This window comes from Spea bombifrons, chromosome 2 (assembly GCF_027358695.1).
Source record: "Spea bombifrons isolate aSpeBom1 chromosome 2, aSpeBom1.2.pri, whole genome shotgun sequence".
NCBI classification, from domain to species: Eukaryota; Metazoa; Chordata; class Amphibia; order Anura; family Pelobatidae; genus Spea; species Spea bombifrons.
In genome coordinates this window covers 9230491-9255802 of record NC_071088.1, presented here as the reverse complement: position 1 = coordinate 9255802, position 25312 = coordinate 9230491, and the positions used below count along the sequence as shown (strand labels likewise).

At 42.0% G+C, this 25312-nt stretch overlaps 2 protein-coding genes across 4 annotated transcripts; both read right to left on the bottom strand.

The window, feature by feature from the left end:
• Positions 1 to 695: 695 nt before the first annotated feature.
• On the bottom strand, positions 696 to 15521 carry PAXBP1 (PAX3 and PAX7 binding protein 1). The gene is made up of 18 exons (XM_053456676.1): positions 15164 to 15521; positions 13695 to 13817; positions 11842 to 12015; positions 11339 to 11560; positions 11051 to 11154; positions 10577 to 10797; positions 9468 to 9657; positions 8109 to 8232; positions 6257 to 6359; positions 5861 to 5976; positions 4727 to 4926; positions 4207 to 4351; positions 3617 to 3738; positions 3252 to 3328; positions 2779 to 2845; positions 1918 to 2064; positions 1456 to 1610; positions 696 to 964 (listed from the first exon to the last, which is right to left on the bottom strand). Exons 1-18 carry the CDS (start codon positions 15450 to 15452, stop codon positions 856 to 858), a joined length of 2688 nt encoding a protein of 895 aa, XP_053312651.1. The 5' UTR covers positions 15453 to 15521; the 3' UTR covers positions 696 to 855.
• A 2734-nt stretch (positions 15522 to 18255) lies between these two features.
• C2H21orf62 (chromosome 2 C21orf62 homolog) lies at positions 18256 to 22933 on the bottom strand. 3 transcript variants are annotated; one of them, XM_053456679.1, is made up of 2 exons: positions 22678 to 22933; positions 18256 to 19071 (listed from the first exon to the last, which is right to left on the bottom strand). In XM_053456679.1, the coding sequence occupies exon 2, from the start codon at positions 19042 to 19044 to the stop codon at positions 18340 to 18342; it is 705 nt and encodes a 234-aa protein (XP_053312654.1). In that variant the 5' UTR covers positions 19045 to 19071; positions 22678 to 22933; the 3' UTR covers positions 18256 to 18339. The 3 variants fall into 3 exon arrangements, with proteins under 3 accessions (XP_053312654.1, XP_053312653.1, XP_053312655.1); XM_053456678.1 differs by lacking the exon at positions 22678 to 22933 and adding an exon at positions 21209 to 21912; XM_053456680.1 differs by lacking the exon at positions 22678 to 22933 and adding an exon at positions 20699 to 21135.
• Between the last annotated feature and the right edge of the window lie 2379 nt (positions 22934 to 25312).

Genomic DNA, 25312 nt, shown 5'->3' with positions numbered 1-25312 from the left:
TCAGTGTAAGAACCGCCGGCAATACATTTTCAAAATTCATTTTTTTAAAACCATTTACTGTTTTCAATATTTCCCAATGAAAAAGCCTCAATCTGATTTTCAAAAGGAGTTTTGATAGAAATATATATATATATATTTATACTGTCAAAAAAAAAAATATATATATATATATGAGCAATGAGGGAGCACTCAGTTAATTGCAAAACCAATCTATGAAATTAATTTATTTATACTGGACACAATTCAGAAAACATCCAGGGGTTAGCATGTGCGTGTGTGCGTGTACTTGATTCAGTTATTGACTATACACAAGAGGAAGCCAATTCAAAAATAAAACACTTGAGGAATATTAATGTACAGAATCCAAGAGACCAAACTGAAAATGGGGACAACGTCAGCAATACGAGGAAGAGATTTCATTCAGGAGAAGAAGTTCCTCAAAGAAATTGCCCTGATACAGGACTTAACTCATGCAAATAGTAAATTATTAAAAGGACAAAATCCGTCTGATGTATTTATGGTATCGTTTTCCAAATGTCAATCATTCCAGTGTCGTCTTCAGCTGCACGGCCCTTCAAACATCCGCGATACCGATATGAGATACTACGGCCGATGTTACGCGGCTCATTCAGCTGCCCGGCGGATGGCGTCCCTCACATAGCGGCTCATCTCGCTAACAGTAGCTGTGAGTTTGTTTTTAAGTTAAAAAAAAATTAAGACCAGCAATCTCGACATTTTAGGGAAACCCCTGCATTAAAATAATCACCACTTTACAGTTTAAGAAACTTTACATAATTTACAACGAGACCACAAGGGAACGCATTTACACCGCGGTCTCTCTCAAGGTTCTCTAGCTTATGATGGAGCTTTGACGTCTTTCGCGTTGTAGTCGTTGGCCACGGAGGCAGCGTTTTCCAGCGCTCGGATACTCGCTAGTAATTTCACAATCTGCCTGATTTGGTCCCTGAAACAAGAAATAGATAAATGATACAGCGAGTGTCAGAGGGTATCGACGTGCTCTATGTGCTCGACCTGTACCTGTGGTATTTCCAAGCCTATAAACGAGGGTCATTAGAGGCCATCTGCCGCTGTATGCGTTGGGTCTAATCCTTCCACTCACAACACTAGCTTAAAGCACATTGAAAAATGGCAAAGCGTCCCTTTTCACCTATAGATTGTTGCGCGCCAACCCGCATTCTGTACATTACAGCATTCTGGGTTTGAACAGCAGGCTGCCTGGACGAGCGAACAAACGCCTGAGGTCTGCTTTGACTTCAACAGAGGCAATATGGAGCAAGCAAACTAAGTTTAGGATGCCAGGTATGTATTTGCTATATAGTGGCTATACCTGCCCGGCACTAAACATACTTTTCCACAGAATAGTAGGGCCCCCCCCCAACCCCGAGCCCAGAATCAGGAAAGATTCCGTGTGCACCCACCGGAGGCCAAGCTTACCTTGCGTTTCTTTTCTCCACATCCGAGCACCCAATGTTATTCCGGTAAATCACACCGGCCAGGTGAGACAGATATCGGACTAAATTTTCCAGTTGCGGAATGGTTTTGCCTCCTTTAAGATTTGAGAACCACTGCTTTGGAAAACAAGCAATTACCTGAAATATTATTGGAGGGGACAAAAAAAAAAATAACCTGTTACCAAGCAAGTTCCAACAGATGCTAAAATATTGTATATGTGCCCTCTGTCACCAACTTATATATATATATATGTATTCAGACACATACTTTTGGCAGCAAAGCACACAGAATGTTCAGATGTTAATGTTTGATACAGGAAAGTACATAAGGAAAGCTGGGAATATAGCCAATGGTGTTAAAGGTAACGCAGCCTACGGGTGAAGTGTCGGGTTATTCAAGCTCTGAGATATTCCAGTTTATCGATGAAAGGTTTTTAATGCTCACACTTTGGGCCTTTTTAAGAGTATCCCCTCCGTTCTCATTGTTCTGAAAAGCCATCAGGATGTATCTGTTCAGCAGCCCGTCGAGTGCCAACTCCTGCAACGTCTTGTTGGATAGGATTCCGTACCATTTTAAGAAGTTTCCTAGTAACTGAAAGCAAACATCGATACAATCAAATTGATTTATAAATTGCCAAAGTACAGGGAAAAAAAAAAAATATATATATATATATATATATAGTTTCAGTAAATGTTGGTAATATCAGTTATATATATAATTGTGTGTGTGTGTATATTATATATATATATATATATATATATATATATATATATATATATATATATATATATATATATATATATATATATATATATATATATATATATATATATATATATATATATATATATATATATATATATATATATACACACACACACACAATTATATATATAACTGATATTACCAACATTTACCGAGAAAAATCACGTTACATTTGATCGGTCAAAAAAAAAAAAATAAAACATTAAAATATGTTGAGTCATTCTGCTGCAGTTAAACACAATTAAAACCTACCTAAAGCTAAGACTAATACATTGAAACCTACCTCCGTGCATTATATTTGTGCAACGGGCACAGTGACCAGGCTATTAATGTTTACATATCCCGTAAACCCAATTAAAGGGGCCGCTCCTTTAAGCTGCAGGACTATTTAAAGCGTTGTCGGTACGGAAAACCTCTTATCGCCTATCGCAGGGCATTCGGAACGATTCATGGATTTACAGAGTGGGTTTATCGGAGCCACTGTTCTAACCCACGGTGCACATTTACGGTCCGAGTGAAGACAAAACATGTTTAGATTACCTTTATCGACGACCAAAACTGGCGCTGGAAAAACACGCAGGGCCCGGAGTTCTTATTTTCTATAACGCTAAGAATGAAAATATAGATTTTTATGTACAACGCCAATAATGGTTAGTAAAAAGAATTATTAATACTTGCCATCGGTTGCTTGCATTTGCCCAACTGACATAATCAATGAAATCAGAGTCTGCCCCAGTCATTATGATTGTTACAAAACATATTTATATCTTAAGGATGAGAGTGAATTTTATAATTTTTATAATAATATTTATAGATTGGCGGCCACCCAGCCGTAGTTTAAAGAGGTCAGAATGTTTGATTTGTCCAGAGACATTACCCACTACACCATCTGGGCCCATAATTTACTACATTTAGTTCATATTAAAGAAACTACATACATCCACAATAGCCATAATTTATCTGTATTGTTCAATTTAAGGCAAAAAAAAAATAGTCGGAGGCGACCTACTTACTTTTTGGGGTATAACGGCATAAAAACGTCATCATCTAATGTCCGTCGCATCCTTACCAGCAACGCCCTGAGCAGAGCCTGGGGGGAAAAAATAATATTAACCTAGAGGGTAGTTTAAGAAAGTTTGCTGAGAGGGTGGTAGATAATGGGAAACGCTTCTCAGCAGAAGTGGTAGAGGTTAATACAGTGAGGGAATTTAAACATACATGGGATAGGCACATGGCTATCCTAAGGACTGTGAAAGGTCGGCGTCCTTACATCAGGATAAAATACTATGTTTTTAAGTTAAGTAAAACCACTAATACCCAGCATTGACCAGCTAAAAAAAAATAAAAAAATATGCGAAAAAAGTCTAGTTTAACTCACCTCTGTGGTTTTGTTTTCGGAGTTTACAACGGTAGGATATCCATTGATTAGTTTCTGAAACACCGCCACCAGCCTGCTGGTCTGGGTTGTTGAAAACGGGTCCCACACATTTTCAGCAATGACTAGCAGGGATAGGAAACAAATTGGGGTGTCATACGGATTCGACAAACGCAAAACTATATTTCATTCTCTAAAACTAGACCAATATATTTCTCCAACAGAAGCTACAGCTGCCAGTCAATAGACTGAGCAAGAAAAATGCACGGGCGCCAGGTTCAAAGAGACCTATCATGGAAAATAAAAATGTATTTTGATCATTTGAATTCTTTTGATCATTAAATGTATTTCCTTACTTATTTGTTTAAGTTACGAAAAAAGACTACGGTAGGAATGACGGTAAAACCTGAAGCATGTAAGCCGTCATTATAAATCAACTTTCCCAAAATTGGGCAAACATACTTGGCAAGTTCTTACCCGAAATAAACTCGTTATTATAGAAGCAGGTGTCCACTTTTATAAAGTGTGCCGATGTTATATGCAAGCTACCAGACGCAGGGTCGATACTAGATAGAATATTTTAAATTACGCACCTGCTAATCTGGGAAGAATTATTTTTTCAACAATGGAAGGCAGCAGAGCAACATCCGCGTCTTCCTTGTCATACTCTTTCTCTTCACATCCGTAAAAAACTAAAGACTCGAACCACTTCATGCCTTCAAAGTCACGGCAGTTTATCTACAGGGGAAAACAACTGTACAGTTTAGTTGGGGGGAAAAACGCAGATTAACGTTTAATGAACGGTCCAGCCATCACTTTATAATTGATGACAATTTCAGATGGATTTCCATGGACTACAGGGTTTGGTGTTTGAAAGGAGGCTCGACACCAGCAAGGGCGTCTAAACCGATGACATCCATCCTGCTGGACTGACCGATGATGAACCAGTCCTCATGCTTTTGGACTTCTCGTGACAAACCAAGTTCATTCATTTTGGGGACAAAGAGGCTGATATCATAGGGCAGTATTTCAAACTGGATCAGCATCATTAAAATGACAGATTTTTTTTTATTGTAATAAATAATATAATAAGTTATAATTATATCAACCTACCTCCAGCGGATTCCACGTTAACATTTGCAGTCGTATTAGCGGATTTAGTAGTTTTGGCAAACAAAGGCCAATATAGGCGTCTTTGTAACTACTATAGTAATTAGTACGCCATGTTTCGAACTGATCTTTGATGCAGTCAATAGAATGAAAATTTTCCAAAGTATCTTCAAACACTTTAGAGGACTCTTTTAAAATCCGATCTAAAAAAATAAATAAATAAATAAATAAAACAAAAATTATATACATTTTGTAAATACCCATTAGTGGAACATTTTAATTTTGTACCTATAACACAATCATTTCACCCAGAACAACTAAAAAGCAAAGCAGAGGTAAGTGCTATTCATTTAGGGCCAGCATTACCCCCACTGAGTTATTGAAATGTATGTTAAAATTATAAAATATGAAAACAAAATGCAGGATTTATTCAAAAGGCACAAGTTGAAAGACTTCAAATATACATAGCATGCAAAATGCAACAAGATGGCATTTTCAATCTTTAACTTATCTTAAATTGAGCCCTTGAAGACTATTAATTTATTTTTAGCAGGAAAAAAAATTGCTGGATCAGCTGCATTATTCTATTGATGTATTTTTTTTTGGCAATAGGAATTGTACTAAAATTAGCCTCTTCCATCAGATGAGCTCAGATGTAGCCGTCATAAAAAAAATAGTTAAAAAAGCAGACACTGCCACTGTAAAGTACAACTGGGACTGCATAAAAGGCACATTGGGGTCAGGTCATAAAAGACTCTCGGGGTTCCACTTTTAGAATTAAATGTTTAAACACATTTTTAATGTATACGCGCCAAGAAGGCAGAGCCACCCAAACTAATCCTTAAGTACCAATAGTATGATACATTTAGATGTTGCAAATATTTGGGTGAAAACAAGACAGATTCTTATACCGACAACTTCTGGATTCTACTTTGTTAGAATCAGCAGCATTTCTGGAACACACAGAGCCTTCAGCATACAAGCAAAGGGAAACGTGCGCGGTTGAGAGGAACCACCTATACTGCCACAGACACCTACGGAGGTCTGCCCAATCACTTTGCAGGAACGCCCAATTCTTAGAACTCAAAACAGCATGAAAGGCTACAAAGCATATAGTAAATTGCACCAAAGGCTAACCTTTTTCCATGTCAAAGTTGGTAATGTCAGTTGAGGTTTCCTCATCATCGCTGGAAAGACCTTCAAGATGCTCAGACATCTTGCCAGTTACTTCTCTGGCCTGCCGCCTGCGTGCTCTGTGATATGTAACAAAATGATGCGTCAGCACTGAAACGTGAACACAGGCGATGCAGCCTCGAGGGTCACAACAGGTTCAATCCACAAATACAGCCATCAGAAAAATTCAATACATATGTCTGTGTCTGCAGAAGACCATGCCAAAGACAATGGCTTCAACCTATAGCCGCCCTGTTAAGATGAGCAACGGTTCTCACTAGAACAGATTTCATGAAGAATGTAGTTTGATTCACTGATCGCTTAAACAAATCAATCCATTAATAAAGAATGCAGCAGTACCTTCGGGCTTCTCTCTCCGCTATCCTCCGCTGTTTGGCATGCTCTTGATACAGTGCTCGATCTCGCCCAAATGAGTCCAGATTTGGAGCCATCACTGCTTTACCTGAAGCAACATATACCATATAATCTAGTGTCAAACGTTTAATGACAGATATGCCCATCATGTACACACAACCTAACCCACCCTATCATGGCTTGGGAGATCATACGAGCGCAGCCCAATCTTTGGTAGCGATTAATGATGATACGTAACGTAAGTATTCTTCCAATTATTGTCTTCAAAATCAACCCAAGAAAGCACAGACACAACCTTACCATGCGCTATACAAACACTTTAATTTGTGGTCTTTAAACAGATTTCAGGGGCACCTTAAGTCTATACCAGGTCAAAACAAAGTTCATACGCTGACCTGCGTTATTGGAAGTTACAGCTAAATAATGCAATCACTGGGAGTTGAGGGCAAGTTGGTTCTTTATAATTAGAGGCTCAATCGGCTGGCGCTTCATAATCAAAAGGCAAATTATTTCATGCCTAGTCACTGTTTAGCGAATAAATACTAGTATGTGTTAGTACGCATCCTTTGGGGTATAAAATTTAAAGTGACCTTAAATACCAAGCCAATTCTTCGTAGACTTAGTCTAAGAATAAAGTACAAGCGACCGTGAAAACACACGCATCCCAAAGGAGTGACTGTACCCCTTGAGTACGGGAGAAGTTCTTACACTCTATACAGAATAGTTTAAGACATTTATTGTTAGAATAAGAATCAGAAGAAAAAAAAAGCAAAGCAAACCACTGCTTTGTTTGGCATGGTTGTGAAATAGTTAATGAGACATATGGAACATGTGGTAGGATTTAACGTTTACGCATCATAAAGAACAATTAAACCTACACGAGATTTCAGACCTCTTTCCTTACGGCAGCGAACAGTGACCTGGTAATTAGAGGGGGTCACCCCATGTGAACGTATAAAACCCTCTAATCTTAGCAGGCGTAAAGCCTCATACGCTCATTAGAATTTTTTTTACATAGTGCTGGGTTTATTCAGTGTATTTTTCCTGTCTCCATCTTCGAAAGATTTCTACACTTATTTAATGGAATCGAGTTAGATTATGAAGCTAGTCACTGCTACTTTACTAAGAAACCCGTCCCTAGGAGAGGAATCATCAGCGGGTTCCCATTAAAACAAATTCACCTGCTAACACTTCGTTAGAGGGGGAATCTGTTTGCATTTTGTACATTTTCCTTATGTTATGGCAGTGTTGATGACAGAGGGGTCTTTATAGGGGAAAATCTGCTTGTTGTGTTTCGTCGGCATCACTATACATTGAGAAGGTCCAACCCTAGTACGTTTCTGCTGCAGGAACAGCTTGGCCGGCCCTCTACAATGCATAGCTAAATTAATGAGATCACTTTAAAGTCTCCTTACACATTGAATTATGCATTATACAGGGCCATCTCAAACTGGAGGGACCTGGCAATATTAAACCTTTATAAGAAGGGATCTTATCGCTTCGCCCCATTTTTAACAAAGCTGATTAGATTAGAATTTTTTTACCCAGACAGGAACGATGTATTATCTCACGATAGATTCCATAGATATAAAATTGAAACTCCCATAAAGCTCGCTGTACCCGAAATAAACTGCTTTACCAAACCAGTTTATAGATGTTGTAACTGAATACTGTACAAAACAATGAACCCCCCCAAGTTTGTGGGTTTTTTTACAAGCTAGGTGTTAGAACTTTTTTTCTTAATGCACAGAAACATTATAGAATGGTGCATGTTAAGGTGCATCTTGGGCAAGCGAGGGTGTTTAATGAATAATAAAAACCTTCAAGATGGACTGACTTGAATGGCTTGAAAACTCCGAAGATTCATCTTTAATATCATCTTGTCGTCTTTGGACAAGGCGGACAGCGCGCTGTTTGTATAGCTGGGTCATTGCGGATTCCAGCTCGTTAATCAGAGGCACCTGAAAAAATACAACAATACTCGTAATACCCCGGCTTGGTGCGTTTGGGCTCATCGGGGCAAGTTATTCCAAGCGAACTGAGGAACCCTGCAGACCTGAAAAGGAAAGTTTAAATACACCAACAGAGCATGCCTAAATGTTGTCCAGGTTAATAATATAGATGTTAAGATATGGTTCCCTACTACTTACATAATCCGTTTCATGCGCTGGGAACCTCACACCCTAACCGCCTGCTTATTCTGCTTTTTCCTCTAACGTGTTTCGAATCTGGTATTTGGGCTGAACTCCACGACAACATATAGACAGTTTTTACGCTCTGTTGGTATGATTGAATTTGTAATGGGCATAATGAACCAAAGGCCGCAACAAAATGTTGGATCTACAGCAGAGTTCACTCCTGCAAATTATAACCGCCCGGAAGAGAACAGGACTGCCCTGGAACTCTTGGGCAGGTTTGCAGCCCTCAAAAGCTTTGAGCGGCTGTCGCTCCCTCATTAAGCCTCCGATCGATATGACATTTTGGGGGCAATCATGAGAGACGTCCAGGGTCGCCCCACTAGGGAGACCCAGGGAACCTCGTTTTCTGTACATCCATACATCTCACAGCAGGGTGCCGGGGGAAGGCGCCAGGCAGACGACTGGAATATTTAAGCTGGGTGGGAAAGAGGGAGCGGAGGATACCGTATGTCACCCGGTTCGATGTCTGTTTTCTCACCCTACACTCTCTCGGCAAGCGACTGGGTGAAGAGCTATAATTACCAGGCTGCCTAGGGAATTCTCCGCAAGGCAGACCTACTGATCCTGAGTACGGATCACATACAATATACACTCTACATATATAAAGCACATTAATGTGGTCATCACTGATCTTTGCTGGGTATTTTCTAAGCCAAAACAGGTGTGTGCTCAATTATATTATATATATATAGATCGTGCCCAAAGCCCTTGGATGAGAGGAGGTTTATACTGTAATAGCAGTGTCAACAATTCATGCAGCGCTTTTCACATTGCACGGGCCAAATAGATTTAAAAAGGTTAGCAGGTCCCGGCCCGCATGCCGAAAACCGAACAATAAGAAAAATAATCCTGTTATTTATTATACTTTATAGGTTCATGCGCTACCTGTTAGAAAAACAAATTCTACTTGTGTCCGTTGTTATATTTAGCAAAATAAAGTTTAAAAGCCAAAATCTTTTCTTGGTGGACATAGAAGACAAATGATGCTGCATCCTTACCTTTTCACGGAAACACTCAAGCAAGTCTTGGACATACCCTCGCATTTCTTGCAAAAATTGGTACCGTTCACCGTTACCCCCCGCGCACCCTTCCAAGCGTATTATCGAATTGGAGGAGTCTTGCTTGCTTTGTTGGTGTTTCTCATACAGTTCACGGTTTGCTTTGTGAGTTTCTTTCATTGCATCCAGCCTATATTTGGGACAAAAAAAAAAAAAGAAGAAATGTTATAAAGCTGTACAGCTAAGGAAGCTTTTAGGTAAAGCCATCTTTAATCTTGTAGCTTTATTGGATTTAGGCCAATCCAAACTATAGCCCCATCGTGTTGGTTGTGTACACACAAGTATAAATATTTGAGAGTCATTGTGATCATCTTATAAAGGATCACTTAAACTAATATTAAAGAATAGGTTTTAGGTGCACAAGCTTCTATTTTCCAGCAACATAACCTGATATTAGATAAATACTAGATATCGATCTCACAACAGTTGCAAAAAAAAAAAAAAACAGAAAGGAGTGGGACCTCAACATTCTGGAAAGAAAACGCTATCAGAAACCTAAATTCAAATACATTTTCTATGGAAATGTTCAGCTTTGCAAATTAACGTTAGATCCCTCAGAGCGCCCACTGTTAGGGGCTACGAACCTTATTACACATCAAAGAACCAAATCAGAATCTGATAAATCCAACTAAATCTGTAAAACCAATCCTAGCAAGGGGTCTAGGATTTTCTTTTCCGTTTATGCTTAAACTCAGTAGAACGGCTTTATTAAAAATGACATTCACTTTTGCACCTCGATACCTGTGGTTTAATTTCTGTGACCTCAAAGTCATCTTTTGTTCATAAAATTTTGGCCTCAACGTGTAACTGTCCAGAATGTCGCACTAACACAGCCCTGTGCTCCTGGCAAAGAACGCAATCTCAATTCACTAGGCTCCTATAGTTTCCATGGCAACTGCTTAATTCTTGCTTCCGTCCGTGTTCTTCAAGAGTTCATTGTCGTAACACAGTAGCATTAATGCTCCCGGGCCCCATTTTAAGAGCCAGTGGGAACAGAAAGCTGGCGGACTGCTTTGGTACTCCCCAAAAAGAAAGTTAGTCTGCCCTACCTGTCTTTAAGCTGTTTCTTTACCAAATCAATAGTAACAGGAGTCATCTCATTACTGGGAGTTTTGAAAGAGACTGAATTATCTGTTTTTTGAGATTTTGTCTCATTGGATCCATAAGCAGTGTAAGAGTAAGGAACAGCATAGGAGGAACCGTAAGGAATTCCCTGGTAAGTGGTTGGATAGAACAAATTATTTGCTTCAGCAGGCTGCGGCGCTTGAACCTGAAACGATGAAAAAAATAGATCAATTTACATTTAAATATATTATTTATAAACATATTATAAGCCTTGGTACCATCACAGCTCACAAGTATGATGATGCAGTAGTTTAAAACACTCAGTCCTGCACCATAATACAAATATTTCCCAAAATACAGAAAAATCACCCAAAATGTCTCGGTTTCCTAAAGGCAGCCAAGATCTTGACCAATGAGGACTTCAAAACACCAGTGTAAGCATGATCGGAAACACTTGCCTGGGGTATACTTATTCCCTTTCTTATCTGTTCTTGTTCCCATCGGCTGATTTCTTCGTCTTGTTCTCCTGTTGCTAAAGCTTCATCATCACTCCCCTCAATACCTAGTCAAAGATAGAAATAGAAAAAAAAAAGTGGGTACGGTGTACTTAAAAACAAAATATACCACCCCACCGACCAGTGCAGGTTGGAACAGAGAACGTCATCACAGATTCTTGATTCTGGAGTAGGTGGTTAATAGTCATAACTACCATAAGCCAGAAAAAATAGACCATATAAAGAACCTACCAATTTCCTCTGCGATCTTCTGCCTTTGTGATTTTTCTCGAACGGAAAACACGATACGTCGCTTTTCATCGTCATCTTCATCGTCACTGGCATCATTTTCATCCTCACGCACCAAGCGGCTCTTACCACCGTCTGCTTCATGAGACGGGAAGTCACCCAGTTCACGGGCCATCTGTCTCTTTTTACGGGCAGCGTGGATGAAAGCTGCATCCGGAATTTCTCCTACATAAAAAAAAAATGACTATTATAACAAGCAAAAATTCCAATATCACAGGGGGAAAAAAAGGAATGATCCACTCATCTTCCCCATTTATTTTTTGGTTTGCATTACACATCTGATGTACCAACAGTAATGCTATGCTTTCGTAATGTCGGCTTAATATCTTCTAGATTGTAAGCTCATTTGAGCAAGGCCTCCCTTTTTGTTTCAAATCATTAGGTGCTGCACAATTTGATGGGTCCGCTGTACAATATGACGGTGCTGTATAAATGAATTATAATACCTGGGCGGAGAACGTTGAGAGATGAAAGTGGGTTCGTAAAGGATCCAGCTTTGGGCTTCTCATCTTCTTTTTCACTTTCAACTTCCATCTCTTCTTCGCCAAGGTCACTGTTATTTGCAGCGTCCTCCTGGTTACCATCTTTAACGGCTGATGACTTATTAACAGAGTTAACACCTAGAAAGGGAGAAAAAGCCTTGATTTTGTACACAGACTACAGTCCTTCGAGGGCTTATTAGCACATTTAATTTCAAAACGTGTTAAAATGATTAAAATCTTATCGGTTTAGACCTATGCATCTAGAAACGTGTTTTCAAATTACCGTATTTGCTCGATTATAAGACGACCCCCCAAAATCTGAATATTTATTTGTTTTTATTTCTTGTATTTTCCAACCTGTCCCCCAGTTATGCACATCTGCCCCCAGGCTTGCCACTCCAATATGGCACTGTGGCCCATGATATGCCTTTTAACCCTCTATATGCCACTGTGCCCCATGGTATGCCTTTTGACCCCCTATGTGCCACTCTGCCTCCAGAAATGCCTTATACCCCTATATCCCATTCTGGCATTTAGGGGGTTAAAATGCATATTATGGGGCAGAGTGGCATATAGGGAGGTATAAGGCATTTCAGGAGGCAGAGTGCTCTATTAAATGCCCCCTTAACGCCACTCCAGAAATGCCCTATGCCCCCATTTAACACACACACACCCTATACCCCCATTTAACTAACACACTCACACACTCTCTCACCCCCCTTCCCCCGCTCTCCCCCCTCTCTTACCGGTGCTTCCAGCCGGGGCAGCGGGTTGACGTCGCCTTCTGCTGTAGCCGGAAGGAGGTGTGGCTAGCAGCGGGGGTTTGTATGCGTCCGTCGCGTATACTTTCCCCGGCTGTCAGAGATCAGAGTTCCCCGCACCGGTGCGGGGAACTCTGATCTCTGACAGTCGGGGAAGGTCTATGCGACGGACGCAGACAACCCCCGCTGCTAGCCACACCTCCTTCCGGCTGCAGCGGACGTTGTCTACGCGGATTGCGTAGACGTCAACCCGCTGCCCCGGCAACACAGCAGGAAGCACCGGTAAGTGTGTGTATGATGGGGGGGGGGATTGTCGGGTGAGACAGGAGGATCCAGGTCCCCTGCAGCGGTGCGGGGGATCTGGATCTTAGTCTCCTAATCAGACCTCTATTTGAGGTCTGATTAGAAGACGACCCCGATTAGAAGACGAGGGGTATTTTTCAGAGCATTTGCTCTGAAAAAAACCTCGTCTTATAATCGAGCAAATACTGTACTTCATTAAATCAGCGCCAGGGGCAACGCATAGAAATGCAAGAAAACTGTTAAACTGATGTTCAATATTCAACATCGAATAATAAAGGGAAAACACACACAATAACATGAAGCTAAATAAGAATTGGGGCATCTGCAGCTTGAAATAACATTAGATTAAACCCATCATATGGAGAAGAGCTGCTATCCAAAAAATAAAAAGCACAGGCTACATACAGCTCTCTCTTTTAAACAGAGGGTATAGACCCTTGTTTAAACTCCAAACTATAACATTGGACTACATAAACACATGTACATTTATTTTTTAATATACTGTATTTTGTACAAATATTAATGTATCGACACAAACTATTATTATACTCCAAGAAGTGTATTCATAAACTTCCCCACAAACTCCTGCATTAACAAATAAAACTTTAAATAAGTGCTGGGCAGTCTATGATGCCGCGGCGGTTCTCAGGCTGCATTATAACTTCTCTGGCTAGGAGTGATGGGATTTCTGTTGACAAACAGCTGAAGGGCTGCCTACACATTTACAAGCCTTCCAGCAACACGATGACTTACCATCAAGCGCGAGAAGGAATTCAGATTTCGGTTTTGATTTCTCTTGGTCTTCTTTATATTCCTTTTTCAGAAGCTTGACTATTTTCTTGCTGTAATTGGACTTCTTCACTTTAAAAACCTCTTCTTCCGCTGGTGAAAAAAACATTCAGATTTAAGAAAATGGGAAAAACGGCAGCTCGGTAAAGTATTCATGTACGGTTTCCAAGTATTAGCATCTAAACACATCAGTGCAACAAAAAAGTTACAAAGTACGCGTGACGGGAGACTGAATCTGATATCTAGAGGACGAGAGAAGAGACCGCCGTGCTTACAAAGTACCGTGTGTATGTATGTATGTATGTATGTATGTATGTATGTATGTATGTATGTATGTATATATATATATATATATATATATATATATATATGCTTCTTGTCCCAGTGAGTGAGGTGGACAGCTTTTAACAAACATCTTATACAATAGATGCCTTCAAAAAGGGGTCTGTATATTTTCTAAGAAAAGCAGAACATACAGCGCTATAAAAATAAAACATTAATATTTTAGAGCTTCTTAAAAGGAGAAATCAGATTGTCTTTTGGAGTCGAGAGGGAATTTGTCCCACTAAATGGCAAAATGTTGGTAATAATAATTGGGCCTTTTTGTGTCTTCTTTTCGATCAAAAGCAGGAAGGATAGGTAGAAGAGGTTGGCCTTGATGGACATTAGTTTGGGTTAAAAAAAGACCTAAATTACTATTTGTTTAAGTACGTATTTGCTAGCCGTGGGGCAATCCCACCGTATCGGTTTCATTCCTGTACGAAACAGCGTCAATCACCCATCTGGAAACGACTGGTCCTCCCCACACACCAAAAAATGCCTTTCAAACGCTCATTATCCCGTATTATTAACTTAAATAATACGATTTTCTGGTAACAGTTGAAACAGGTCTGGGAATTATCACATAACAGCAGATCCTGCCCTCGTGGGTCACAAGCTCCGCAAAGCTCTCCAAGGCAACAAATAAAATGCTTCATTTGGAACAAACATTGCAGGAAATAAAGTGTTTCTTTCCCCAGTATAGATCACTACCCGGGTGGGCTCAGATCTTCTTAAACAGCCTGCCACGGCCATGTTCCCTTCCATGGCCCACACAGCTGGGTGTTTAGGGGGTATGCGATTAATGTATGGATGCGCACAAATGGGTCTATTCACTAAATGGGGGCACTTTTTTTTTTAACTCCCCCTTTAGTGAATAGACCCCATTGTTGGAGTCAGACTAACTTTAAGACTGTCTCTGAATATAGCTTGATCTATTTTTGCAAGTAGCAGGGAGGTTAGCCATGTATGCGGCACGCAATGTGTTAATACATCCCCTAATGTATGGAAAAATGTATGGCTGTCTCAGTGCGGGGGGGGGGGATAGGCACCCCAGTCAGTTGTATATATGAGGCACATGACTCCAGAATAGGCCACTCAGCAGCGGGCCTTACCTTCCTCCTCATCATCATCCTGGAAGCTAAGCAGGCTGGCTTTGGTCACGATCGGGTTAACCTCTTTGGCCTCCTTGCGGGGTTTGGCAGCCTGGCACACGGGCCCGTTCTCATACTGCGGAGGGTCGGCTGGGCCGATGAGGGGGATGATGGTCTGGTGTTCACCGGAGCCTATGCCAAGTTCCGACTGCTGGTCAAAAATCCCCGGGAAAGGCTGCTCGGCGTCCCGCTCCTCGTCCTCCGAGTCATTGCGTTTCCTCAAATTCACCCGGCGGATCTTACGGAACATGTCGGGAGAGCAGCGCACCGAAGGCCGGGAGCTGCAGCAAAACCAGCCGCCAAACCAGCGACAACAGGAAGAAGTGGGGCTAGAGAGGTGCGTGTGTCACAGCGACACCCAGCGGCCGGCGGCTCAAAGGAGGGCGGACTGAAATTAGCTGGTGACTCCAAACGAGAGACAGAGCCATCTAGCGGTCAACTGCAGAAAGACAGCTTCACTAAACACTTTCATAAAATTGTATCAAATATGTAGACAAAGTAGTAGTAGTTATATTATAGCAATTATGTGACCATCAGAAAAGATTCTGATTCATTTTCTGTCATTATCTAACAACTTTATTTAATCCAGCTGGATAGTTGGAAAGTGTGTTTAAATTAGTACATAATTCTGTAAAACTGTATTATAAGCGAACACTCCAGCCAACATATACAAATGAAAGAAATAAATACAGAAAGCACTCCTATTGATTTGAATGGGCGCACTTTCCTGCCACTTCAAGCTGCTTCAACCACTTCATTTACCGTTGGCACGGCCTCCATAAGACACATGGGGTGCTAAGATATGATATCCTATCCCGGCGCTCCGCAGTGGGGACAGTGGCCACAGAGGGGGCTGGCTGAGGCACTGGTCCAAGGTAAACACATTGTAGCCAACTCATTTACTCATGGAGGTTTCTGTCTAGCCAGCACGGACCCCTGTCGTATTTTCCCTCACACTGCGTGATTTAGTAGACCTCGGCCTCCTCATTCAGTAGCTTTGTGGATCAGTCTGCGGGAGATCGTATAGAAAGTGTATACATTTTTTTTTTATCAGCATTCCTGTCTAGACTGTGTGATCCTCAGAATCTGTCCATGAGGGCCAGAGTAGGGCCGATCACGCGTTACACATTGTATCTAGCTGGTAACAGCACACGGCAGAACCTGATCTGGAGGGTAAGGGTCAGTATGCGGTGTCATTTGCCCGGTGTGCCAGAGGGTCAGTCCAGGCCAGCTGCCCATTCATTCTGAAAATGGGGCAAATGTGGGTTTCTACTGTCTAGTGTTGGGGTAACTGGCTATAAGGCGATGTTGGTGTGGTCCTTATGTATGGAACATGATTTTGGGGCGTTATATTACTGGTTGCTTTTGCTGTCCTTCCCCACAGGGTGAAATCTACCAGCCCTCGCTTCTCGTACAGACTTGGTACATATTTCCCCCCGTGGGAGTCAGCCGAGAGGAGCTTCATGATCTTCTCGTGATTCCAGATCTTAGTTTTAAGACTTTCAAAAAATTCAGAAGCATTCACTGCATATTTACTGTACCCGCCGATAAATACCGGCCCGATGAATGTTTATAACCAGAAGAATTTACAATCTCACTCATACTTGATTTACTCGGTGTAAGGTTAAGCACGTAACTGGAATGTTCTTTGGGCAAAGGTATTTTGTTTGTATAATGAGTACATCAGGTCAGGTGAATTATCCCTTGGTGAAAGCCTTTGGAGATTTATCACTAATAAATACGATAGGTTTGAGATACAGAATGTAATATGTTTTCCTGCTTTTATTGGCCCGCAGTCATCTTATTGATGTAAAGCAGGGGTTCTCAAACTGCGGCCCTCCAGCTGCTGCAGGACTACATCTCCCATAATGCTCCTTCAGCTAAGGGGCTGGCTGAGGAGTATGGGAGATGTAGTCCTGCAGAAGCTGGAGGGCCGCAGTTTGAGAACCCCTGATGTAAAGGCTGGGGTCTTAAACCATTCCATTTATAAGATCTACTTAGGATTATTTATTATTATTGATTTATATCGATGGCGCCATAATATTCCGGAGCGCTGTAGAAGGATAATGAGTGATTTGGGGATCTACAAAAAATATTTTGGAAAATAGTGTCATTTTAAGGATTAAGATGTATGTTGAACATGTATTTCCTTGTAAATTGCGTTATAGATTGCTCGTAAACTATTTCATTAGTAGGTAGAGAGGCGCCCCATGTTGGCGATCTCTGGCTTAGAGTAACACAATGTATCTGATTTAAAGATTTCAGGTCACTGCTTGAAGTTATATTGTGTGTTTGCAATCCACATACAAATTTCCTGACTGGACTATCTCTACTGCCTACTGCGTCCAATCTGGGGTCCTCCAGCTGCTGCAGGACTACATCTCCTATAATGCTCTTTCAGCTAAGGGGCTGGCTGAGGAGGATGGGAAATGTAGTCCTGCAGCAGCTGGAGGGCCACAGGTTGGACGCCCCTGGCCTATAACCTGCCCCTTGGATAAGGTTAATATTGCCCTTCCTGAAACGATTTCTGTGAACGCTCATCCCACCAGCAAGGACTTCCAGCTTCCCACGATACGGGCCGCCGGCTCGCAGAAAAGGCTTTTTCTTCTATAGGGTTGACTTAACCACGGAAGAAAAAGGGAAGCTGCCTTAGAACAACCTCAGATGCTCAAATATATATATATATATATATATATATATCTGCCCTCTGCCAACTCGCCGTTTCTCAATAACCTGGCAGACCCTAGAAAATCCTATCCGTCTTTGAAAAACCAAAATGAAAAATATGAAACTCAAACATTTCTTAAAAAAGCTCTCTATTCCGCATTCTATCTATAACACTCTCGTGCCATTGGGTGGTAAATAAATACCCATGTCACATAGGGATTCAAATTAAGCACTGAAGTGAATTATAAGTAAGACATGCAGGAAAAAAGTGGATAGAAAAGGCACAGACACACTAAGTTATTGGTCAAAAACAAGAAAGAACGATGGATGGAACCTCATAAGGTAAATTCTGTCCGGGTAGCTGCAAAAACCTCTAGTAGTACGAGCACCGGCAATAATTCTTTATTGAAAAATATACAATTTCAAAATACATTTTCATTGAATTCATCCTCTGACATTTTTTCCCCATATTAGTAAATGAGTGTCACAACAAAGCTCACGTTGATGGCGGCGGAGCCCGTCCCGGGGTAAGGTAAGTTCGGAAAGTGGTCTGCTATGCTCGGAACGTCTTCAACGCTATATGACCTTAACGAGGTATTCCTATTAAAAAGAGAAGTGTCTAGATAAGAGATGTGATGGGACGATCTCCTTCCTCCGGAATCGGTACAGGCAGCGTCCTTGGATACAATGTCTTCATGGTTATATAACTTTAAACTTTGCTCAGGCGCTCCGCGTGTCTTCACTCGAAGATGTCTGAGGCCCAAGATGGCCAAGTACTGAGCGGGGAGAGGAGCGGCTCCGCAGAACGAAATCTTTAGGTCGTTCACGAGACTAAAGTTCAGCAGTTGCCCGAGCGTTGGCGTGTTTGGGAACCAGACCGTCAGGTCGCCGGTATAGACAAGACTTGACAGCGTTCTATTCCGTTGGAAGAGGATAGTTTTGCAGCTACACATCAGGTTGGCCAGGCTATAGTCACAGTCACGGATGAGGGTAGAACAGCTGCAGTTGCGAACGTTGTTGAGATCGCTGGCAAATATCAAGGTGTAGTTTTGACTGCTTACAAGGTTTTTAAGCATACAGAAGCCCAGGAAGCCAAATAAAAAGGGATGGGAACTGTAGAAGGGCATTGATATCCGTCTCCTGGATCTCTCAGCCTTCCCATAACATGTTTCCATATGGCGCCCGCTGCTCTAGGTCATGTTCTAGAAAGAAGAGTAGATAAGAGTTATGAAGAGTTCATGAAGCAAGGAAGGACAAACTCGAACACACTACATATAACACATAGCAGTGTATTCACTAGACATATACGAGTCCATAGATAATCCAAGTGTCCATCAAAGAGAGCTCAGACCAAACAACCCCTCATATCCCCTTGAATTAACGGAAATATACAAAGGTAGGCCGCCAAAACGCCACTGTTGGCAGCGTGATGCAATAAAATATATCTTTTATTGTGATCTAAATTCGGTAAAACCGACAATAAACCCATCGCAAAGTCAAAAATTATTCTATTAATTCTCCAAATTAGGAAACAAAGGCTCGACGCATTTCGAACGACGTGCTTATTCAAAAAGCCATCGGCTTGGAGACGCCTGCCTTCATTTGTATATTCACTAAAGAGGGAGCTTGAGGTTTCAATTAAACTATGCATTGTGAAGGGCAGACCTTGTCGAGTTTCCCCTGACAAATGGCTGCCCTGGTCTTCCATAATGCCTATTTCAATCATTATGGTGATGCTCAAGACGTCTCAATAATTGAACTATGCATTAACAAGGCCAACAGAGGCTCACTGGGATTGATCCTTCATAACGCATACCTGGGAAGATCAGCCACTGCTATTGAGTAAACCTCACGGCTAATTACTAACACGCCTTTCAAATAAACGTGTATACGCTGTGAAATCCGGAGGAAAGACGGAATCGCTGCATTTAAAGGGACAGCATTGCTGAGCTCCGCGAGTAGAGACTCACGGTATCTGCTGCGCATGCACACATAATACTTTGTGTATCTGTACACCTGTGGGTGTTTGCTTTTAATCATTACACTCCTTTTCGCGGATGGCGATTCTATACACATGGAATGATGCCGCCATCATAAATAGGCACCTGCTGATAACGTAGCTGCTTCATGCCTTCAGCTCTTCGTGCCATAGCAAGTGCGTTAGTCAACCAATTGCTAAACAAAGTTAAAAAGCAGACTGGGCTATTTATAATAAATATATAAACTCATTTGTCCCAACTGTCCTGTTTTTCTCAGGACAGTACTGACTTTCAGATTTACTGTTCCAATGTAGCTCATGGGCCAGCTGGGGGGGGATCCTCCAATCTTCCCCAACTGGACCAGGGCGCTGTTGCAGCTCAGAACCCCATTGCCGCTCCTACCTTCACTCCCACCTCTAGCCATACCCCCCCAACATAGATGCCCCAAATTGTGCACCTGAATTGTTGGGGGGCATGTAAACGGAACATAAACATCTGTGCCCCCCTCCCCAATCCTTTTAGATTAGCCACTTAAATTAAAACCCCTTTGGCGCAATGTATATCCCCCAACTGCAGTGTTTTAATCCATTTTCCATAAACGTCCCCCCAAGTAGTCCCGTAGAAATAGCCGTCCCTGGAGAGAGCGAATATTCCAGCAAGAAAAAGAATTTACTCTGCTTACAATAGCTTAGGCAAAAAAGCCCAGCTCCACATGTCCTACGTTTACTGCCTTGGAGTTTTTGGAAAATAAAACTTTTTTTCTTTTACGCTGGAAAGAAAAATCTCTAGAATGAAATGCATGCAAGCGATCTACGCTGAGAACGGAGCTTCGGTATAATCAGAGCCCTACCTTTTGCTTGCATCCCCGCTGTTCTGCCTGCCTGCCTGCCTGCGGACGGTTTGAGGTTATTGCTCGAGAACGATTCCCGAACGCCTTGATTTGTTGACATACCGCTTTGGTTTTTCACTTTGGGAACGGACGGTATATTTGGAAGGCGGCCACTCGAGCATCCCACACATCTGGCAACTTTAGCGAAAGTTGCAGAAAAGTGGGAATCGTAATAAAAAAAAATAAAATAAAAAAAAAAGCACGAATAACACAATAATATTATGATTTCTTTTTTTGCCCTAAAGAAAATAATCTTAAATCGTGCGTAAATGCACCAAAGGCATTGTGTTCTTGCTGAAAAACCTGACATGCTGCTATTTATAGTTTGGAGATGAATCACGCGGCGTAAAAGGTTACGGGAGAAAGTTGTTTTCGGCCGCACGAGACACTAAAAGCCCTCCAGATGAAGCCCCTCTTATGTTCTCATAGGGAAGGGGTTAGAGAAATCTATTTGCTTGGATAGATACTCACCGCCGGTTCAGGTTACCCTGCGGTCGCAAACGTTCTGGGTTCGGCAGCTGCTTCGGAGGTTTGAACGTTTTTTTCATTTTAGATTTTTTTTTTTTTGGTCTGCAATAAGCTCTTTTCCCCTGATCTATCTTTAGTTTCGCTGCCACGCAGCAACACCAGTAGCAGGAAATAGTTCTCTGAGATTTTGGCTTTGGCTGCAGTTAAAGAAGCAGTGCCACTGCTTGCTCTGCTGAGAAGAGTATCATCCAAAATAAAATTGAATTCCCCGTCTTGTGCAGCCTTTGTCTTATGCTGCATCATACCTGCCAACAGTCCCAGATTTTGTAGAAATGAATTCCCCGCTTGTGCAAACTTTGTCTTATGCTGCATCATACCTGCCAACAGTCCCAGATTTTGCAGAATTGAATTCCCCGCTTGTGCAAACTTTGTCTTATGCTGCATCATACCTGCCAACAGTCCCAGATTTTGCAGATCGGTGGTGAGATCCCCTGACCTGACGCTCACAATGCTTGACAATTTTCCCCACTCAGATTGATGAGCTGGGCAGTAGCATAATATTAAATGGTAGGGGGTCCTGGAAACTTTTTGGAAAGCTCCCTTCCACCCATATGTCCACTCAGTATCCTACCATGTAAACAGCGACAATTCCCCAAATGCATCTGTAACAGACGTGCAACACCTGCTTTGAATTGTCCAAAGATACATTGAAATACATTTCATATAAGTACGGTAACAAGTCATTTCAGGCAGGGCCGGCCTTAGGGGTGTGCGACCTGTGCAGCCGCACAGGGCGCCATGGCAACAGGGGCGCCTGCCCGGGACTTAAATTAAAACATCGTTTTTTTACTTTATTTAACATCCTCCATGTTAAATAAAGTTTTTTTTAACTTTATTTAACACGGAGGATGTTAAATAAAGTTAAAAAAAAAAAAACCCCGGTGTTTTAATTTAAGTCCCGGGCAGGGGTGCCGAGCGGTCGCTCGTGAAGTTTTCAGTAACCGCTCGGTGCCCCTAACTCTCTGTGACTCCGTCGCGGTGCCGGCGTTTCGTGCTGAGCGCCGGAATTATTCTGGCGCTCAGCTGTGAAGCGCGCACCGTGGCAGAGCTGGAAGACGGACGCCTCCCGCTCCCACCGCAGGACTCCGCCAACAAGGTCAGTAAGCATAAGGAGAGGGGGTAGATAGTGAGAAGGGGCAGGGGGGTAGATAGTGAGAAGGGGCAGAGGGGGGAAGGCAGTGAGAAGGGGCAGAGGGGGGAGATTTTTTCCTTTATTTTTTTGGGGGATGGGGGGGCGCCAGAGGAGTAGTCCGCACAGGGCGCCAGAACACTTAAGGCCGGCTCTGATTTCAGGCATTCCCCTCCAGTAAGTGTCACTGTGGAAAGCCACCTGAAGTTCACTTGAGGACAAGTGAGCCTCAGTAGGGACAAAATAGTCTCCCCCACCCAAAAGTGCTGTAGACAGCACTTACCTGTCTTCGAGAAACATAAACATCCTCGGGAACCTTTGGCTCCTGGAAAAATCTATAAGGAAGGAAACAAAATAAGTTATTGAAACACAGACAAGTATATCAGGATCCTACACACAAGAGCCAAGAAGCCACTATGACTGTAATTGGACCTGGCTACCTGAGATAGATCCTACCGTGCAACACAGTACACAAGGCGGACAACTGTATCTGGGAATTAGTACATTAATTGCTGATATTCAGCATTTGGAAGAATGTGGAACATTCAGGAAAATTCCCAACGAATGGGACTTTCCCTTGAAAATTGAGACTGTTGGTATGTACGCTTCTGAATGCCTTACTACGTTATACTACTTACTATCCATAGGTCACAGCACCTAAAACAAAAGTGTCCCTCTTGGGCCATATAAGATCGTCACTGCAAACGGAACCTTGTTTAACCCATTATTCCATCCAATTCATGTTAAAAGTACAAAAGTAAGATTCTCACTAGCATTTATTCCAAAAACAATAGTAGCAGAACTTGGCTGAATTCAAATATTTCTAAATTCCAGAGCTTTGTGGACCTCAGCCATGTTTTGCATTAAAAAAAAATCTAAAATCAGTGAATGGCAACCTTAATGATGTTTTAAAAATATTTTTACACAATAAAAGGAGGTTTTCGTGATACGCTACTTGTTGTTTTTTTATGGATAAAAAAGTAAACTCAAAAACAGTTCAGTAAAATAACTTGCATGGGTATTCAAAGATGGCATTAAATAATCGCGAATTATACAATTATAGATGGTAGTTCGGAAACAATCATGCAAGGAAATGACATCTGAGAGTATATAACTGAAACGGATCCATGTAATATGCTCTAACACTCTTATCACAAGCAAGAAAAGAAAGAAAAAAAGAGAAAAGCAGAAAAAAATGTCCTTTTAACTTATTGTACAGCACTGTGGAAAATGATGACACTATTTAAATCAATAAATAATGATAATAAGGGCTAAAACGTGGTTTGAACAACATTTTTCTGGGGTGCCATCGGTTGTAGTCTGCAACCACACATCTCATGATGGGAATTGTTACACTGATTTCAATATCTGAGAGTTAATACAAGGTTCCCTTTTATGTGAGCATGAATGTTTATGTATAAGTGTACGTGAGCATGAATGTCTATGTATCAGGGGCGTAACTAGAAACCTCAGGGCCCCGGTGCGAGAATCTGTTAAGGGCCCCCCCACCTCCAACCCATCTATCCCTTTCTCACAATCTACCCTCTCCCTCCCTACCCCCTTTCTCACAATCTACCCTCTCCCTCCCTACCCCCCTTCTCACAATCTACCCTCTCCCTCCCACCCCCCTTCTCACAATCTACCCTCTCCCTCCCTACCCCCCTTCTCACAATCTACCCTCTCCCTCCCTAGCCCCCCTTCTCACAATCTACCCTCTCCCTCCCTAGCCCCCCTTCTCACAATCTACCCTCTCCCTCCCTACCCCTCCCCCCCTTCTCACGATCTACCCACTCCCTCCCTACCCCCCCTTTGTAGGTCACTTACCGTCAACTACTGTGTTGGGAGCGTGAGGCGTTTGTCTCGGGTGCCGGAGCTTCACTGCTGAGCGCCGGCATATGACGTCATATGCTGGCCCTCAGCGTGAAGCGCCGGCACCAGAGACAAACGCCTCACGCGCCCAACACTGCACTCTGGGCATCGCTGAGGCAGGCGGCGGCGGTGACTGCGGCAGCAGCGGCGGCGGGGAGCAGAGGCATCCTGGATTTCTGTCAGTCAGGGGGCCCAAGAGTTTTCAGCAACCGCTCGGCACCCCTTGGGCCCCCCTGACTGGCAGAACTCCAGGGCCCGGTCGCAGTCGCGACCCCTGCGACCCCGGTAGTTCCGCCACTGCTATGTATAATTGTGTGTACATGAATGTGTATGTATAAGTGTATGTATAAGTATATAAGTGTATGTGAGACATAAGTGTCTATGTATGTGTTAACATAATTGTGTATGTGAAAGTGTGTGTATGTACAAGCATGACAGTGTTTGTGTATTAGCATAAATGTATATGTGTCAGTGTAAATAATGTTCTATGCTTTCTAGTCAGTATGAAACCTTAACTAACCCTTCATATTTAACCTCACAAAAAACAATATATATATTTACATTAAACTGTGTAGAGGAGCGTCAATGCTCAATGTTTAAGTTGATCTACTGCCCTACCGTTAACCCACAGAGATAGCGCTAATATTTATATCACGCTGAGATAATCCAGAGAGGTGCAGGGTCAAACTTTTGTTATTTGCCACAATGCTCAGAGCGGAAAGGTCTGTTTAAGGTTACAGCTCTTTCATCCCTTGTGCTGTAATTTCAACACACAAAAAAAGAGATTTATGAACTTTAGAAATCCATAGATCATCTAAATATAAGTTATTTCACCAGCACTGCCTGGCGTCTGCTTATTTTAAGATTTACATTGTAATGTAAACGACAAAGCGAACTCCTTGCACCATTGCACAGAATGCACAGCCTGATGTAACGTGTAAAGGTGTAATTTAAGTACACTGTTCAATTGAGGCTAAAGTGTTGAGCATAAATGAAAATCATGCATCAGTTGTTTAATACGCTGATATCTATCATCTAATAAGCAGTTG

Bases quoted from the DNA above. Each gene is read 5' to 3' on its own strand.
- PAXBP1 (XM_053456676.1), bottom strand. From the start codon at position 15,452: ATGTTCCGTAAGATCCGCCGGGTGAATTTGAGGAAACGCAATGACTCG. The intron at 8,233-9,467 runs GTAAGGATGCAG...GTATTTTTTCAG, and splicing joins TTGAGTGTTTCCGTGAAAAG to GTGCCTCTGATTAACGAGCT. The intron at 965-1,455 runs GTAAGCTTGGCC...TTCTTGTTTCAG, and splicing joins GTGGAGAAAAGAAACGCAAG to GGACCAAATCAGGCAGATTG.
- C2H21orf62 (XM_053456679.1), bottom strand. From the start codon at position 19,044: ATGGAAACATGTTATGGGAAGGCTGAGAGATCCAGGAGACGGATATCA.